A 17,692-nucleotide genomic window follows, 5' to 3' on the forward strand; every position below is an offset into this window, starting at 1 on the left:
ACTTTGATGTTACATGATGCAAATCAGGGTTCCAGTTTAATCTTCAGGTATGCATGGGCAAGTTCCACAATTATATATATAGAATTTAAAAATAATTTTCAAGGAAGTGTATTCAGCTGGCATTCCCAGCAACGATCCTTGAAAGACATGTGTTCATTCTTTTGCCAGGATTCTGAAAGCCTTATCTTCCCTGTGCAGAATATCTGCCTCCTTTATAAAACACCAGCCTTTATAAATGGATTTATGAGGCAGCTTATTAAAACGACAGAATGCTGTTAATTCAAGTATTGGCAATCGTATATCGGATTCCTTGCTCATCTGTATATTTAGTGCTGCAAGGTTTTCAAAGGAGTCCGTAAGCCTTTAAAGACTTAGGAGCTTGTACTGGCGAAATGAAGTAATGGGCTGACTGACATTTTCAAACATAAAAAATATGTAGCTAAGGAAACTGGGGGGGGGGGGGAAAGTTGGTTTCATAACCTCGATTCCTACTGTGAAAAGCTCCTCAAGCCTAGGAGTATAAGAATGAATGTAAAAGGCATCCCTTGTCAACCTCTTCTTACGTTTCTGAACTGAAAGTTGGTGAGAGCTGGCATAGTACACGTCAGGTGACAGAGGACCCAGCTCCCACGACAGGTTGCCAGAAACGCAGAAGACAAGGAAAAGTCCTTACCATCTGTCCCCCCCCCCCCATTATTTACAGAGAGAGGTTTGGGAGTGCAGCCTCTTGGAATAATGGTGTTGTCTCGAGTAAATCTCCATCCCACCCCCGTCTCTCCCACTTCCTCATTCTTCAACAGCACCACCCCCTCTTTGAGCTCTTTGCTCTCCTACTTTCAAGGCTCACCGGGTTCTGGGAGAGGGTGGGGGTCTGGAATGTTTTCCAAAGACACTGTGCCCACCAGCTGTCGCCCCCTGGTTCTTCCTCTTCCTACTCCTCATCTCCCATTATATCCCAACTTTTCCCCTGCATCTTCCTCTGAGCTGTGACCTCCCGCAAACCCCTGTTGTAATTCTGAACTGTCTTCTTCTCCTTATCTGGAAGGGTCAGGCTGGGGAGGCGGTCTCTACCATTCCTCCTCTGTCTAGTCCCTGACAGCATAACAGTTAACAGTGTGAACTGTGATTCAGGAGGCCCCCGGGTTATAGTTTAGCTCAGGGGTTGGCAATGTTTTTTTGGGCCGGGCCGGTCCACTCCCCAACAGATCTCTTGGTGGGCCAGAGCATGCACCCACGTGCACTCAAGCTATTTCCGGTGCTCTTCTGACCTGGAAGATGACTGAGGTTGGTGAGAGCTGCTTTGAATATTCTATCCAAAGCGTGATGTTTGTGCTAAACAAATAGTGCTGTTACTCTCTAAGTTGGCCTAAAGTCCTAAAGTTTCTACAAGAGAGAAAAAGTCGTTTCCCTTCCATATATACTATACTTTCTATAGATTTCATTCAGCCGATGGAACGTTCTATTCCAGGCATAGGCAAACTCGGGCCCCCAGATATTTTGGGGCTACAGCTCCCATCATCCCTGACACTGGTCCTGTTAGCTAGGGATGATGGGAGTTGTAGTCCAAAACATCTGGAGGGCCGAGTTTGCCTATGCCTGATCTATTCACTTTGGAAGCCCAGGTCTTATGACAGTTATGATGCTACACTTCAATTTTTAAAAAGTTATCCAATGACTGTTAGGGGACAGGGCCTTGTGCGGGACCCAAAGTGCAATATTCCCCTTGAGAAAAGGGCAAAGCAATAACTCATATTCTCATACAGTTTTATAATCAATGAGTGACACCAGACATGCACACACACACACACAACTGGAACCAAACCATCCACATGACCCGGAAACATATTCTGCCCTAGAAGTGTAGGATGTTTCCATGCTCTCAATAATATTCAGATTGTGCATCTGTCAAGCCTACTAAGCATGACAGAGAAAGGGGGGGGGTGATTATGCTATTCATGAAAGTGGAGGCTGAGTACTTTGTACATTTCCTCTAAAGTATGCTGTGCCAATATACGACACAGTGATTCCATAAATCCTCCATATATATTATGGATAAATGAAAAATCATATAGAAGATGCAATGCTTGGGCTGGTGCTTACCAATTTTGCAGTTATGTTAATTTAGCTTAAATAGTGAGAGCCTATCCATATCCGGCAAAGGGCTTCACTCATCTAACTAAAAAGTCAGAGAGATGATTATACCCTTGATTGCAAATCCCAGAACATGTCAACCAGTGGAGTCAAAGTGGAAGACTAGAAACGGTTTCTAACTAAACATTAAAGTTCTGGTTCTCAAAATTCTGATGAGAACTACTAACATCGCGTTGGAAGTCCAATGGCATGATTCACAACTTAAAGGCAATAAATGAGTGCTTCCATTTATTCTCTCTCTTGTCTTTCATTGCCTTAGTTGTGGCCATCATACCCTAAAAAAGGAAGAAGATGTGCCACACTTTACACCAGGCATCCCCAAACTGCAGCCCTCCAGATGTTTTGGCCTACAACTCCCATGATCCCTAGATAACAGGACCAGTGGTCGGGGATGATGGGGATTGTAGTCCAAAACATCTGGAGGGCCAAAGTTTGGGGGTGCCTGCTTTACACAGTCTGTATGTTTAGAAATTGGCAATTTCATTACCAGCCCATTCAACAGCAACTGATGTCTATAACTTTCTTTCTTATGCCATCCAGAGCATTAAACTTTTTTACTTTCTCTATTTTCACAAATGCTTGTCATAAAATAAAATAAAAACATCATGGTCTAACTTGGATGTCTGGAGATGCACACCTGTTCATAACCCATAATGTTTAATAGGCAATAACTTCAGGAGATTATATTTAGGACTTTAACTTGCAGTTGAGTTCTGTGTGGCTCAGGTTTGCATACGACTGCAATTTCTCAGTACTGCACCATCTGTAATAGGCCAATACCTCAAACCTTTATAATTTAATGTCACTGTGAATATCTTCCACGTTACAAGATCTAGTCACCTGTAAGCGATTATTGCCTTCATAAAAGGAGCATCGCCTCCCTTCCAATGTTAAGCAATCTAGCTCTTCTTTTTGGACAGCTGTCTCAACACTGAACTTTGCTCTTTATATGATTATGGCTGTCATTGGTATCTTTATAATCAAGGAGAGCATGCTAGAATACAGGACAACATGTGATTAATTCATGGCTGCTTTGACTGTCGATAATCACTCAGGACTCAAGAGAATTTCAACACGCCGTTTAAATCCTCATCCATAGCCAAAGCAAAGCCTAAGCCAGGCATCCCCAAATTGCGGCTCTCCAGATGTTTTAGCCTACAACTCCCATGATCCCTAGCTAACAGGACCAGTGGTCGGGGAAGATGGGAATTGTAATCCAAAACATCTGGAGGGCCAAAGTTTGGGGATGCCTGGCCTAAGCACAAGTAACCATAAACCAGTTAGATCATCCCCTGGCATCTTGTATTGAATGGGAAAGTTGCATTCCTGGCTGTCATTACCATTCAGAACCAAGAAAATCATCCTGCATTAAGTTTTCTAATCCTCATTTAATGTCATTCATATTGATGGCAAAAATTCAAACAACACAAAACTTCATATGCTAAATATGCAGTATGTGAAAATGTCTCCTTTTTTTGGCCTTAAAACCTTTCTTCTCATTTTTAAATGATTTTAGTCACCAGTGCCAGAACTACCGTGGTGTGGTTCTCGAGGTCCAGGAAAAATCTGTAAAAGGGATGTCTAGCTATGGAGGCCACCTAAGCCTTCAGTGAAAAAGCTGGATCCAGAAGCACCCACAGACTTCCGACCTGCTCCTTTGAGAAGCGGGTGCCACCCTGGCCAGAGCAGGCCAGTTTCTCATACATAGGAACCAGTCTCACACATTGCTTCTATCTTAGCAGGGTTCCAGCTCAAAAGGTCTACACTTAGACCAACAAAGGAACCTGTGTGTCTTGTGTAAGGATGGAGACACGCTTGGATAATAGCTGGATTTTATATTTTCAAATGAGGGCACTGATTTGTATTAGGATTGAAGAATACAGGTTAGCATTAACTGCACATTCCTGTCCCCCATTCCCTTCCCTCTCCTCCTTTGGTGTAGCTGCAAGGATTTCGGGAGCATTTGCTTCTGTTTCCAACAAACAGTAGTTAGTTTTATGATTCTAGTTACAGGTAGGTAGCCGTGTTGATCTGAGTCGAAGCAAAATAAAAAAAATCCTTCAGTAGCACCTTAAAGACCAACTAAATTTTTATTTTGGTATGAGCTTTTGTGTGCATGCACACTTCTTCAGATACACCAGTTTCAAGTGTATCTGAAGAAGTGTGCATGCACACGAAAGCTCATACCAAAATAAAAAACTTTGTTAGCTTTATGATGGTTATCTTTAGCCTTATTATCAATAAATCAGATTTTATTCGACCGTCAGTCAGAAATAAACATTTATCCATACAAAAATTATAACTTCTTAACAACCAAATTAAACTTAAAACTTAAACCGACAATAAGAAGTAGGCTATACATTTAGACCTATGTCAATGCTGTCAATTTTGACTTTACGACGCTTAAGGGCCAGAAAAAGAAAATTGGCCACCAAGGAGGCTGTTGTTCCAGTAAACTTGTTCAGCAGAAACAAAACCTGTCTTTCTCTGACTACAGGGCTAAGTTGGCCTAGGACTGGAGCTATGAGTTTTTGTCTAAGATCTGCATAGAATGGGCAGATCAAAAGAATATGTTCAGTTGACTCAACCACTCCCAGGGCACAATGACAAAATCTCTGGGCATTTGGGACTCCCCTGTACCTTCCCAACAATACCGCCAATTCCAGGACATTTAACCTAGCAGCAGTGAGGAGTCTACGGTATTCGACATAGTGGATTTCCGCAAGATAAGGGGCTGGTGTAATCTGAAATATCTGATCCCCCAAGAACACCTTAGGTTTCACAAGGGCAATGTCTTCTTGAGTCTAGCAATGCCACTCAAGCCTTATTATTATTATTATTATTATTATTATTATGTGGTTAGCTTTAACTGAGATTTATCTGAACATGGAAGGATTGTAAACTGGGATTGGAAGTTGGCTTATTTGGATAAACCACTGTTACCCTGGTTCAGACATAATCACAAGCAACAGTAAGTTGGGAAAGGAAGGGAATGCTTCCCTCTTTGTTGCAACAAGAGGAGGAGAGGGATTGTGTTAGTGCCTGAGCCTCCGTTTCATTCACATAATAGTACACCGTAGTTTAGTGTTATAGTTGAACAGTGTGATTTGATACTTCAAAAAGAGAAGCAATTTATTTTTATTTTATTTTTTGCCTTTGTCTCAGCACTTTGGCCAAATCTGATGCAGCACTCTAAAGTCAGAGCAGGTAGGAGGTCATTTTTTTTAGTCTACACCAGATGCATTTGCCATATGGACTGTATGTACAAGGCGCAATGAATGCCACTGCTTTATAGATTTACGCAACAAGGAAGAAGAATTTTTTCAGAAATACTCTAATGGTTCCTCATTGCTCAAACATTTTACAATCTTTGAAAAGAAAATGAAGCATAAAAGGATCCCCCCCCTCCCTGCCAGAAATACAAACTCAGCAGCCCAAAAGCAATTACTGGTATGTTCGTTACTATTCATGAGCCCCAATAACATAAACAGATGTTTCATTTTAGCTCATGGATTTAGCCCCAGGATCAGAGTTCAACACACTAAGGAACTGGATTCATGAAAGTTAACTTTCTTTTCCGCAATAATAAACAAGAAATTGAAAACGGGCAAGAAAGTGAAAATATAGTAAAAGGCGAAAGATTTATACGATCTGAGGAGAAGCCAAACTTCCGGTTTGTCGCCCGATCTGGCCGGCGGGGTTTGTCTCGAGCTCCGAGACAGCCCGGCTTCGCTGAGGGGGGGGGGAGGCTGCGAAAGCGCCGCAGCGCCCCAAAAGAGTTCCAGATCGAGAGTTCTGGAAACAAAGCTCCGGCGGTGCCCCATTTTTTAGCGACTCCCCGATCCTCTGGTGAGCTCTAATAAGAGTCCCGGAGAGAAAGGGTTGCAGTCGCGGGGGCCATTTTGGAGAACAGCGTTACCTCAGCGAAGTGGAGCTTCGAGTCCGGTGGTGGTGAGCGGCAGATTCTTCTAAATTTTTGATTTGGAAAAACCCGTGAGTAAAGTTTGAATATATAATATTGGACTGTAATTCGGTAATCGGGAGTAAGGGGAAAAGAACGGAAGTCACCTTCTCCCACTGATTGATACAAGAAGCAGTGCAATTGAAATGGCGACCAGTCTAAGCGAAAAGCAGCTTATTATATGAACTCCTTCAGAGACTAAATTTAAAGAATTACCTCCGGTGGCAGGGTGAAGGAGAGAGACTTATTTTAAAGCTGATATCCCCTGCACCTTAGGAAAGGGAGAGCTTCTCCCTGCCCTGAAATCGGCAGCCCGGAGAGGACGGTAAGCTGATTGTGAAGATGGATGTTAATAAGGATTTGATACTTAAAAACTTTTTGATTGAATGTTTGAAACAAATTTAAAGTTGAAGTTAGATACTACGGACAATACACAGTTTCCAGTTTGGATTTTGCAACAATATATCTCTTTTGTAAACACCCCCTGGCTCTCAAGCCTCGCACCATCCTCAGCAAGCTGGAACAATGGCAACAAAAGACTGCACATCTGCGTTCAAGGACAGAGTGATAAAACTCTTATGGGAACTTAGAACAGAAACGTACAAGACTCAGCAACAATTGTTGGAAATAAATCAAGATCTACAGGAGCTCAGAGAACGGGACTTACCAGAGGAAAAGGAGCAAGATTTGCAAAAAGAGGACTTGATTAAAGAAGGAACACAAGAATTACAGGAAAAGGTTTCAACCGAAAAAAAGGCACAAGACGACGAGTGGCCGTATGAACTGAGCGATGGGAAAAAGGAAAATTTAAAGAACAAAGATGGATCAGAGGAGTCAATGATGCAAGAGCTACAGGAGAGACAGAACACCCATGAGAAAAATGGCCAGCAAAGAAGAAAAGAAGACTGGGGAGGGGGAGACAGAGGGGGTTGGTTTTTGAAACAGGTTAGGAAGGGGGTGGGTTGAAGGAAGACTGAATATCAATTATTGAGGACAGATAAAAAGGACTGACAACTGGACTGACGACTTTGGAACTTACTGGACGGGAAGGGAAAGGCCGTGATCGGGGCGGGGAGGGGGAAAATCATGATTTTTAATTTGTGCAAATAAGAATAATAAAGAGGAGCTTTGGAGGATAAAAAATAGGCAGGTCAAAAATAAAAGTAACGAGCAGATTTGTTTATGAAAAAGATTTAGAAAGATCAAGCTAGTTTGATTAAAGAGGACTTTAAAAGTGGGACAGTTTTTTTTTAATATATAATATAAGGTTAATTTTTTTTGTAGAAATAGAATGGGAATAAGAATAAGAATACTGTTAAATAAGAAGCGAAAATGGAAATCGGGATAGGGGGGAGGTTGGGGAAGTCATTTTTCTTTCATTTTTCCTTTTTTTTCTTCTTTCTTTTGTTTTTCTTTTTTCTGTTTGGAAATTGGCTGGACGGATGCCCCCCTCTTCGTTCCCTCTCTTGGAGTCTCCCGGTGGCAGGGGGGGATTCGGGGGGGGAGGGAGGGGTGGGGGAGAAACCCAGCCATAAAAGGAAACACTGCCGGCTGCCTGCCTTTCGGGGGTCCCTCTGGTGGGAGAAGAGGGCCTTGGGAGGGTGGGTGGAAGCCAGTGGTAAACATGTAATGTAGTATCTTTTGTTTTTGTTTTTGTTTTGTATAAAATCAATAAAATATAATAATAATAAAAAAAGAAAGTGAAAATATAGGCAAACTTCAGATGGAGTGTGGGCACACTTTCCAAGGATTTTCAGTTAGGATGTCTTCTCAAAGGGATTGTGAAATCTTGGTTATTTATTGCCCTTAATTGTGGCACTCTTGTGCCTGGGCTGCCTCCTTCTGGGGGCATTTAGAACGGGCTGGAGATGTACTTGAGTTTTAGGCAGCATCCTGAAGAAACCTTGAGTTGAAGAGCATCTAATCAACAAGAGCTGCTTGGCCTTATTATTATTATTATTATTATTATTATTATTATTATTTATATACCGCCCTATACCCAGAGGTCTCAGGGCGGTTCACAGAAAAGATCACAATATATAAAATCAAAATGAAATCAATAACCCAATAACACCCCCCCCCCAAGAGCCACATTTTAAAAGGGCATAGGATGTCACTCAGATCAACCAAAGGCCTGGTTTAAAAAAGAACATTTTTGCCTGGAGCCTAAAGATGTGTAATGAAGGTGTCAGGCGAACGTCCCTGGGGAGAGCATTCCCTAGACAGGGAGCCACTGCAGAGAAGGCCCATTCTCGTGTTTCCACCCTCCGAATCTCTTGAGGAGGAGGCACATGAAGGAGGGCCTCAGAAGATGATCTGAAGGTCTGGGTAGGTTCATACGGAAACCCTTGAGGTGTTGCTGTCCTGAGCCCTTTAAGGCTTTATAGGTCAAAACCAGCACTTTGAATTGGGCCCGGAAACTAACTGGTAGCCAGTGCAGTCGGACCCGGATCGGTATAATATGCTCAAACTGTCTTGCAACCTGGCTGCTGAATTCTGCACCAGCTGAAGTTTCCGAACCATCTTCAGAGGCAGCCCTACGTACATGCATTACAGTAATCTAACCATACGTTCTTGGGACTTGAAGGGACTGCCCTGCTGAATGTTGGGCAGCTCACCTTCCATGCTGAGTTGACAATGAAACCTACATTAAAACAAGTGCTAGGATTGCTTTAATAAAGTTGTGATCTTCACATCATGTACATGTCTTGCAAGTCTTCGCCTGGGGTATGGGGAGAAGTGGCACTTCTTCACAGTTCTAGTTTAGATTGCACATAACCCTTGAACAGACTTTCCTTTAAAGTCCTTGGACAGTGTCCTCTAATAATAACTGTTGAGGTCTGTGTCTCTTTTCATTGCTACCCTCCTTTTTCTGCTCTGATATAATGCAAGTCAAACTGCTTACCTTTCTTCCTACTAAAAGCACGATTCATGATGAGAAATCACCCAGTGTGTGTAATTTAATCTAGGGAAAAAATACAATTAAACATTAATTTTAGCAATAAGATTTTTCAGGTATCAGTTTCATGTCACAAACAATTCAAAAAAATATTTGAAATCAGATCAGTCTAGTTATATGAAAAAGCTTTTCTTTCTTTCTTTCTTTCTTAGTTCAGTTTGAATTTTATGGTATATTAGGTTAAAAACCTTTAATAAAATTGATATTTTTTAAAGGCAGCAATTATAAGGAGTTTTGTACTGATCTCCATTAGATTTACTTCCAAGTAATAAGCTATGGGATTATTCTGTGTACTGCTGTATAGTCAATGCCAAATTTTGTTATAGTGTGCTATATAGCTATCATATATTTCTGTTCATATTGTATAGTCATATGTCTATAAAAGTACACTTTCTATTAAATCAAAAAACACATCCCTGATTTCTTTTGCTACAAGTCACGATCCAGCAGAAGTGATAACGAGACTATACTTTTGTTGGATCCACCTCAATATTGCCACCATTGTTGAAGGAAATATTGCTCCTGATTTACTCAGTTACTGCAGAGGCAGCTAAAAACCAATTTGCTTAACCTATTTAACAATAGCAAAAAAAAATCACTGCAAAAAAAATCTAGAACCTGAGTCATTTAATTTTCCTAACAGTTGCAGTCACATTTTTATTTTCACCAAACAATCTAATTTTTATTTTTATTTCTAACCAATAATGAGGAGACTTCAACATTATTATGTTTTTATAAGATGCTTCATTCAAATTAGTCATGTAACTACTATGCATTTATGCTCTCTTTCAGTGTAACAATATCTTGAGATCTGATACCATTAATATGGAATGGTTAATACAAAATATTTAGTAGTATTTTCCCTCAAACATTTGATTAGCTTCAATCTATGTAATAGCACAGTACTACTGTAGTAAATATAATATAGATATGCTACTATTATGAGAACTAATAACAGGCGGTAAACATTGATGTGGACAAAACAGAGTATACTATATAACATTCAGCTCAACAAGAAATGAAGTGTCAAATTTATTCAAATGAATAGCAATTAATTTACTTACCATGCACCTAAATCAATTTATTCCTCTGGAGTACTTTTCACATTTTTGTTTAATTGAAAAGTCATTGCTTTGAATCGTTTTAACTGTGATAATGTACAATTTGTGAAGCTTGTGAATTAAATCAGAACGCACATAACAGGAATTCATTAGCTTAATAGTTTACATAACGTCTAGGATTAGACCTCTCTAAGGAATGCAATATCCCAGCTTACCATAGAACCATAAGGTCACCTGACATTGGTCCCCACTCTTATGTTCGTGTAAAGTAACTAGGAAACCTTTACCATACATTTCTGTTAAAGTACACTCATCATATATGAAACAGCATTTTCCTGTTGCAAAAAAGAGGCACCTAATAAGTGTATTTTCTAGCATCTAGTATCCTGTAATATATACAGCATAATACATGCAATAAAAGTCAAGATTCAAAGATACATTTTAAGTACTACACATAAGGACTCGTACACAACACTAGTATTGATATCTCATTCCACCTCCACCCACCCCTCAAAGCATCCCCTCAGATTGTACTATTATAAAGGTAAAGGTAAAGGGACCCCTGACCGTTAGGTCCAGTCGTGGATGACCCTGGGGTTGTGGTGCTCATCTCGCTCTATAGGCCAAGGGAGCTGGCGTTTGTCCTTAGACAGCTTCCAGGTCATGTGGCCAGGATGACTAGGCCACTTCTGGTGAAACCAGAGCAGCGCACGAAAACGCCGTTTACCTTCCTGCCAGAGTGGTACCTATTTATCTACTTGCACTTTGACGTGCTTTCGAACTGCTAGGTTAGCAGGAGCTGGGACTGAGCAACGGGAGCTCACCCCGTTGCGGGGATTCAAACCGCTGACCTTCTCATCGGCAAGCCCTAGGCTCAGTGGTTTAAACCACAGTGCCACCTGCTGCTTACTGACCTTTAGGAACCATGTGTGAGGCCCTGGGACCTTCCCAGAGCCAGGTAAGCATGGAAAACTCACTGGGTGTCCAGGTGTGTGTGTGTGTGTGGAATAAATAAATGGAGAGGGGTGAGTTTCCTCCACTCTTATTCCCCCCCACACACACCTACATAAGGTTGTGATCGTGTATGAAAAGTGAGTGCAAGGACTCAGCTATATAGCTGCAAATAAAAGGTTTTAAGTGTGTTTTAAGTGAAATATACAATGTGACACTAGATGGCGATGGTGAGCCTTATGGAAAATTCAATGCATTTTTAAAAATGCTTTTTAAAAATGCTTGAATGGTTTTTATATGTGTAGATTTCACCTAAGTTGCAGGTCCTCTACTACTACTACCACTACTACTACTAATAATAATAATAATAATAACATACATTCATTTAAATTTATATTCTCTTCAGAAAGCTTCTGTGTTAGTAAGTGGATCATAACAAACAAGTCTAGAGTTGGTTAAACACTTTATTGGGACCAATCAGAAAGTCACAAAAATGTAGCACGCTTTCAAGTTCTCTGGAACTCTAAAATCAGGCAAGACGTGACGCGAGTTAAGCTATTAGCGAGTGTTTGGATGAGAAAAGATAAGGCTGGATGTTATAGCCAAGAGAACTGAGTCAGGCTAATTTCCTCTCAGGTGCTGAGATATGAGATTCTGAGATGAAGAAAGAAAAATGGTGGCTGCTTCAATTTCTTTAAGAAAACAAAGCCCAGGTTGCAACCTACTTCTGTCCCACACATAAATGAAACTGCAGTTTCCTGGATGGGCCAGGAAGCAGAAGTAAAGAAAAACATGGCAGTCTTTATTTTGGGAAAGCCAGGGCTTATTTTCTTGGAATATGCCGGAGTCAATTGAAGCCAAATACTGTGAGCTGTTTTAAACCTTTTTTAGTGTTGTGTTTTAAGCATACCACCATACACATAAGTGCAATACGTTTAGTACAATGCTCATTCCATAGTAAATGACATATTGCCTTGTTTGTTTATTTGAAACCTTTTTACCCCATTCTGCAAATGAAATATGCTCACACAAGAACTTACAGACGATCAATAAAAGCAAAACAATCATTTCCCATAGGTTTACAATCTATAAGACACAGCACAACAGAAAAATGGGGTAAGAAGGTAGGAGGCTGCAATCTTTTTTTATTTTTAAGAAAAGCAAAAAGGAAAGCTGAAATCTTAAAGACAAGAGTTAGAGCAATGCAAATGAGGGAGAGGAGGCAGAATTAAAAACAGATGAACCATATTTTCCTCTCTCCTCCTGGGCTGGGGCTGGGCAGCGGGGAGCATATTTTCCCTTTTGGTCTTTCCTGTTCTTTTTCTTTTAGTTTCCTTCCCATTGATTGCAATGAAAAGGAATTAAACTACACCAGTTTAAGCAGAATGGGTGAGCTTTGGAACCTGCAGATCCACAGTCTCCTTCAGTGTAGCCCCAGAATGCCTCCCTTTTGCCATCTCCAGTAAAAGGTAAAAAAAGTAAAGGACCCCTGGCCGGTTAAGTCCAGTCAAAGGGTGCAATGCTCACCTCGCTTTCAGATTGAGGGAGCTGCCGTTTGTCCACAGACAGCTTTCCGGGTCATGTGGCCAGCATGACTAAACCACTTCTGGCACAACAGAACACCATGTCACAGCTTGGAAGGACACTTGCTGCAGATATTTCTGCAGCTTTTCAGAGGAGGCAAAGAATCTTGTTGTCCTGGGACTCCCTCCCAGGGACCGCAAGAACACACACACACTTGGAGATGTCCTTTTGGCCTCCATTAGATTTATATCCAAGTAAACATCCGCAGGATCAGGCTGTGAAACAGCTTAAGGTCAGTTACGCTAAATGCCTGGACGGTCACAATGTCAAATTCTGCTACAATATAAACATTTTATGCCACCTTTTAAAAGGGGGCTTAAAAGAAAAGAGCTATTTTATGGTGTGATAGCAACCTTCTAAAACTAAGGAATGGAAACAAAATAACCATCACAACTCTTCTAAATGTTCAGAACTTAATGTTATTAAATATCTTCTTCAGAATGTAGAAACAAACCACGCTCCAAGGACTATTTTAGTAAATCAGTCTCACCAGAGTTTTTTTTTTTTAAGGGGTGCTGCATATTAGCTAATTAATTAGATATGAGACCGCTAGGTAAGAGACTGCAGCTCCCATACGCAAGCACAAAAACATTACAACAAAGACAATTGAATAAAAAGCATTTGATGGAACAGTTTCATATTATGAAGATTAGCTCTGGATCTGCCCTGGAAAAGCAATTTCACGCCTTACAAATTCCATAAGCATGGAGCAAGACACTGATTTCCTGGCAGTTGGGTAGTAAAGCCCTGTTCTAGATGAACACAGGGTGAATTTTGCTCTCCAGCCATTGTCCAGCTGCCATAATTCATAGATAGTGGAATTCAGCTCTCATATATACAAGTTTTGACAATTTTGGCAGACTCAGACATTATTTCAAAATTTCTTCCTGACTCACCGAAAACTATCCTCCTGCCTTTTCATGCTGTTTCCTTTAAAACCATATTCACCCCAACTAGATTATCTGATACTGAAATTCTACAGAGAAACTAAATAAACACAGTTGCCCTAAAAAGGTTTCAAACCTCAAGTGCTACATAACCCATGGGTGCAGTGTGACTTATAAAAAAACACAGGCACCACTTCTTTCAAGAACCAAACGGAAACATAATAAATTTCCATAACTCCCCATGAATTTTGCAGTAATGACTGCAAAACCATGCAGCGGAGATCCATTTCATAGTCTCTGGTAAATAATGAAATTAAAGGTGTTTTCTCAGAAATGCTGAAAACGGATAGTTTTCAACAGCCTACGGTTGCTATTAATCATTACTAAAAAGATGGAAACAATGCAAACTTCATAAGCATTTATCTGTAAGTTACATTACTAACTTCCCAAGCTGTTTAGGCTAAAATAATAAGTTGAGCAAGGCAACCTATCGAACTGCATGGGGATTTTTTTTTATGGGGGGGGGGGTTCTTTACCTTTATAGCAGTGTGGATAGAACCGCGGTCAAACATTTAAAAGTACACTATGTTCAAAGTATAATTGCTATAATTTGTAGTGTGTTTAGTTGTCCCGTGTCCACCAGCAGGGCAGTGGCATGAGACCACCCACAAGCAATCTGGATGCTTCAGTATAACTGGGGGATTCTCAAGGTATGCAGAAAATTATTAAGTTTGCAAACTTTAAAAAAGAAAAGGGTGGGAGATGCCAAGCTCCAACAGGAACTGAGCATGTTCATTATATTCCAGGAGGCATGGAATATGGAGGACATCTGAAGTGTGTGTGAGAGAGGGGAAAAAATGGGTGATAGAAAATTGCTCTGAACTGATAGCAGCTTATAATATTCTAGAATCGTCCTGGTGACATCACAATTTGAAGACAGACATTGAAGCCTTATTATAATATATACTGAAGTGGATGCAGCTAGTTAAGAGATACTAAACTTGCACTTCCACCAAAGACTCCTGAATAAGCTTATCTGTCATGGAATAAGAGGAGAAGATCAGCAACTGATTAAATAACATGGAAGTACAGAGTAGAAATGAATGCACCAGTTTTTCAATGAAGGGTTACAGAATGTGGAGTCGGCCAAGGATCAGTAGACGGACCTGTGTTTTTTAACTTGCTCAAAATCAATCTAGAGTCGGGAGTGAATAGTGAAGCAGCCAAGTCTGCTGATGATACTAAATTGTGGAGGGTGGTTAAGACACAAAAGGATTATGAAGAGCTCTTGCGGTGACTGACCTGGGTGGAATCTAAAAACATTTTTAAAAATGCTGTGAAAATGCTTTTATTTTTAAGTGTTTCGAAAAATATATTGAATTTGCCACAAGCTCACCATCTCCATCTAGTGTCACATTTGTATAATGCACTCAAAACACACTTAAAACATTATACAGTGGTACCTCGGAAGTCGAACAGAATCCGCTGTTCAACACTGTTGAAACTGGTCTAATTTTGACACAGCACATACTTTTGTGCACTAATCTCCTCCTCTGGAAATTAAGTATAGAGTCGCTTGCCCTCCAAAGCAACAAAATTCCAATGAGTACAATTAATACCAATACTTATAGTACAGTGGTACCTCAGAAGTTGAACGGAATCCGTTCCAGAAGTCCTTTCGACTTCCAAAATGTTTGGAAATCAAGGCGCAGCTTCTGATTGGCTGCAGGAGCTGCATCAGACGTTTGGGTTCCAAAGAACGTTTGCAAACCAAAACACTCACTTCTGGGTTTGCAGCATTCAGGAGGCCAAACGTTTGACTCGCAAGGCATCCGGGATCCAAGGTACAACTGTATTTGCAGTTGTATAGCTGTGCCCCAGGACTCGCAGTGGCTGACCAGGAATGAGATATTGGGATCATAGTAGATAGTGCAATGAAGATGTTGACCTAGTTATATGCATGAAAAAGGCAGATTCCATGCTGCTAATATCATACTGCTATTATACAAATTGGTGGTGTGACCACACCTGGAACTATACACTTTGTACAGTTCTGCTCACCTAACTTCAACAAGGATATTGTAAAGTTGGAAAATGTTCAGTCAATGGCAAGTAAAATGACCAAGGAAATACAGGAACTCCCCTATGAGGCAACGTTAACACATCTGGGGAATTTTAGTTTAGAGATAATGCCAGTAGGAGAGACATGATAGAAATGTATACAATTATGCATGATGTGAAGACAGTGGATAAGGAAAAGTTTTACTGCCTCTCTTGTAAAACTAGAATTCAAAGTAATCCCATGAAGCTGAATGTTGGAACATTCAGGACAGCCAAAAGAAAGTTCACAGTTCATAGTTCAACTATGGAATTCGTTTACATAAGAGGCAGGGATAAGTACCAACTTGGATGACTTTAGACAAATTGGTGAAGGATAAAACTATCCATGGCTACTAGCCTTGACAGCTATGCTCTGACTCCATGGTCAGAGGATACATGCTTCTGAATACCAGTTGCTGGGAACTGCAGGAGAAGAGAGTGCTGTTGCCATTAAGTCCTGCTTGTGGGCTCCCAAAGCCAACTACTGTACAGGTAGTTGGAAGAGGATGCTTGACTGGGTGGGCCACTAACATTATGAAGCAGGGACGTGGGTCACACTGTGGTCTAAACCACTGAGCCCCTTGGGCTTGATGACCAGAAGGTTAGCAATTCGAATCTGCACAACCAAGTGAGCTTCTGTTGCTCTGTCCCAGCTCCTCCCAACCTAGCAGATGGAAATTAAATAAATATGTACCACTTTGGCGGGAAGGTAAACGACATTTCTGTGCACTCTGGGAGTCGTCACGGTGTCCCGTTGTGCCAGAAGCAGTTTAGTCCTGCTGGCCATGTGACCCGGAAAGCTGTCTGTGGACAAACGCTGGCTTCCTCGGCCTGAAAGTGAGATGAGCGCTGCAACCCCATAGTTGCCTTTGACTGGACTTAACAGTGGGGACCTTAACTGGATCTTGCAGTGGGGTCTTCTTATGTGTACAAGGGAAAGCAGTGTAAAACCGAAGAGATACATATGGCCAGGCAAGGCTTCTCCTGCTGCCATCTGCAACTTTCTGCTGCCATTGGATATGTTTTTATGGATTGGTCATTCTTACAGAAGTAGTTCTTGGCGACATGTCCTACAGGGCCTTGAATCAGCTATCCCAGCAATAAATAAGTATATAAGCAGACAAAGCCTTATTTAATATAGCTGATCTGCTAAACAGAAGGTTACGGAGATTAAGCTCCTTGATTAAATTATGTATGGTAATTTGTATTAAAAGAATGTTGCATGACTTGTGCACTGTTAGGATTATTAGAATGTTTAAAGCCTGGTGCCAATGCCTAATAAATCCTTCAGTAGTTATTTATTGAAGGGTGGTGGTTGTTTTACCAAAACCACTGAATACTAAAATCAGGATATTATGGATGATTTCCAACATTAGTCATGTTCAGCAGACTCAATGACATCAGTGAGTTGTATCCAATTAAGTTTTATTCTACTGAAATTATTAGGTCTAAATTAGTCCTGCTCGTTTTTCCAATGGGTCCACATTGAGTATAACCAACACTGAATCGCAACCTAAATGATTTCGTAGTTGCTATAATAGAAAGTAACTTTAAGTTGCATTTTTATAAAAGAAAGAAAGAAAAGAAAACATTTTAATTTGATCTTCACCGTTTCAGCAGATCAATGTCCATGGAGAGGTTCCCATATTTTTCTCGTTCTCTGGCTTGACTTATAATTATTATATTCACTAGGTATCACTGTGATGTTCAGTGAAACTTTAGAAGACAACCAAGCACAGTGCATTACAGCAGCAGAATAGTCTGACATTGGTTTTCTGCCCATTGTGAAGTATGAAGGCGTTACCAGGGGGGTAATTCAATGGAGTGAGATCTATGCACCCAGACTTGCTTTGCCTCTGTGGGAATTGCATCAGGCTCTGTGTGCGGCATCCCACATTAATTTTTCAGAAGAATTTTGTATCATTGAAAGAAGTAAGAGAGGGGGAGGAAAAGAAGCAGCAGAAGCCAGCTTGCCATGCATTTCTTGAAAAGTGAGTAAACTTTTGGAAGTACAGCTAAAGGAATCGATGAGTTCAGA

General features: G+C 40.8%; 1 protein-coding gene across 6 annotated transcripts in view; it reads right to left on the reverse strand.

Annotated features, from left to right (window-relative positions):
• GULP1 (GULP PTB domain containing engulfment adaptor 1) overlaps window positions 1–17,692 on the reverse strand; it is a 171,611-nt gene that overhangs the window by 69,028 nt on the left and 84,891 nt on the right. For 4 of the 6 annotated variants that reach the window (XM_035135787.3, XM_035135821.3, XM_035135805.3 and 1 more), the window contains exon 3: window positions 9,018–9,077. The exons of the other annotated variants lie outside the window; for them this stretch is intronic. In XM_035135787.3, the coding sequence (XP_034991678.2) occupies window positions 9,018–9,045 (28 nt within the window). In that variant the 5' untranslated portion in view covers window positions 9,046–9,077. The remainder of the gene's footprint in view (window positions 1–9,017; window positions 9,078–17,692) is intronic. 6 annotated transcript variants of the gene reach the window in all.

The sequence above is a fragment of the Zootoca vivipara genome, chromosome 1 (assembly GCF_965207765.1).
Source record: "Zootoca vivipara chromosome 1, rZooViv2.hap1.1, whole genome shotgun sequence".
Taxonomy (NCBI): Eukaryota; Metazoa; Chordata; class Lepidosauria; order Squamata; family Lacertidae; genus Zootoca; species Zootoca vivipara.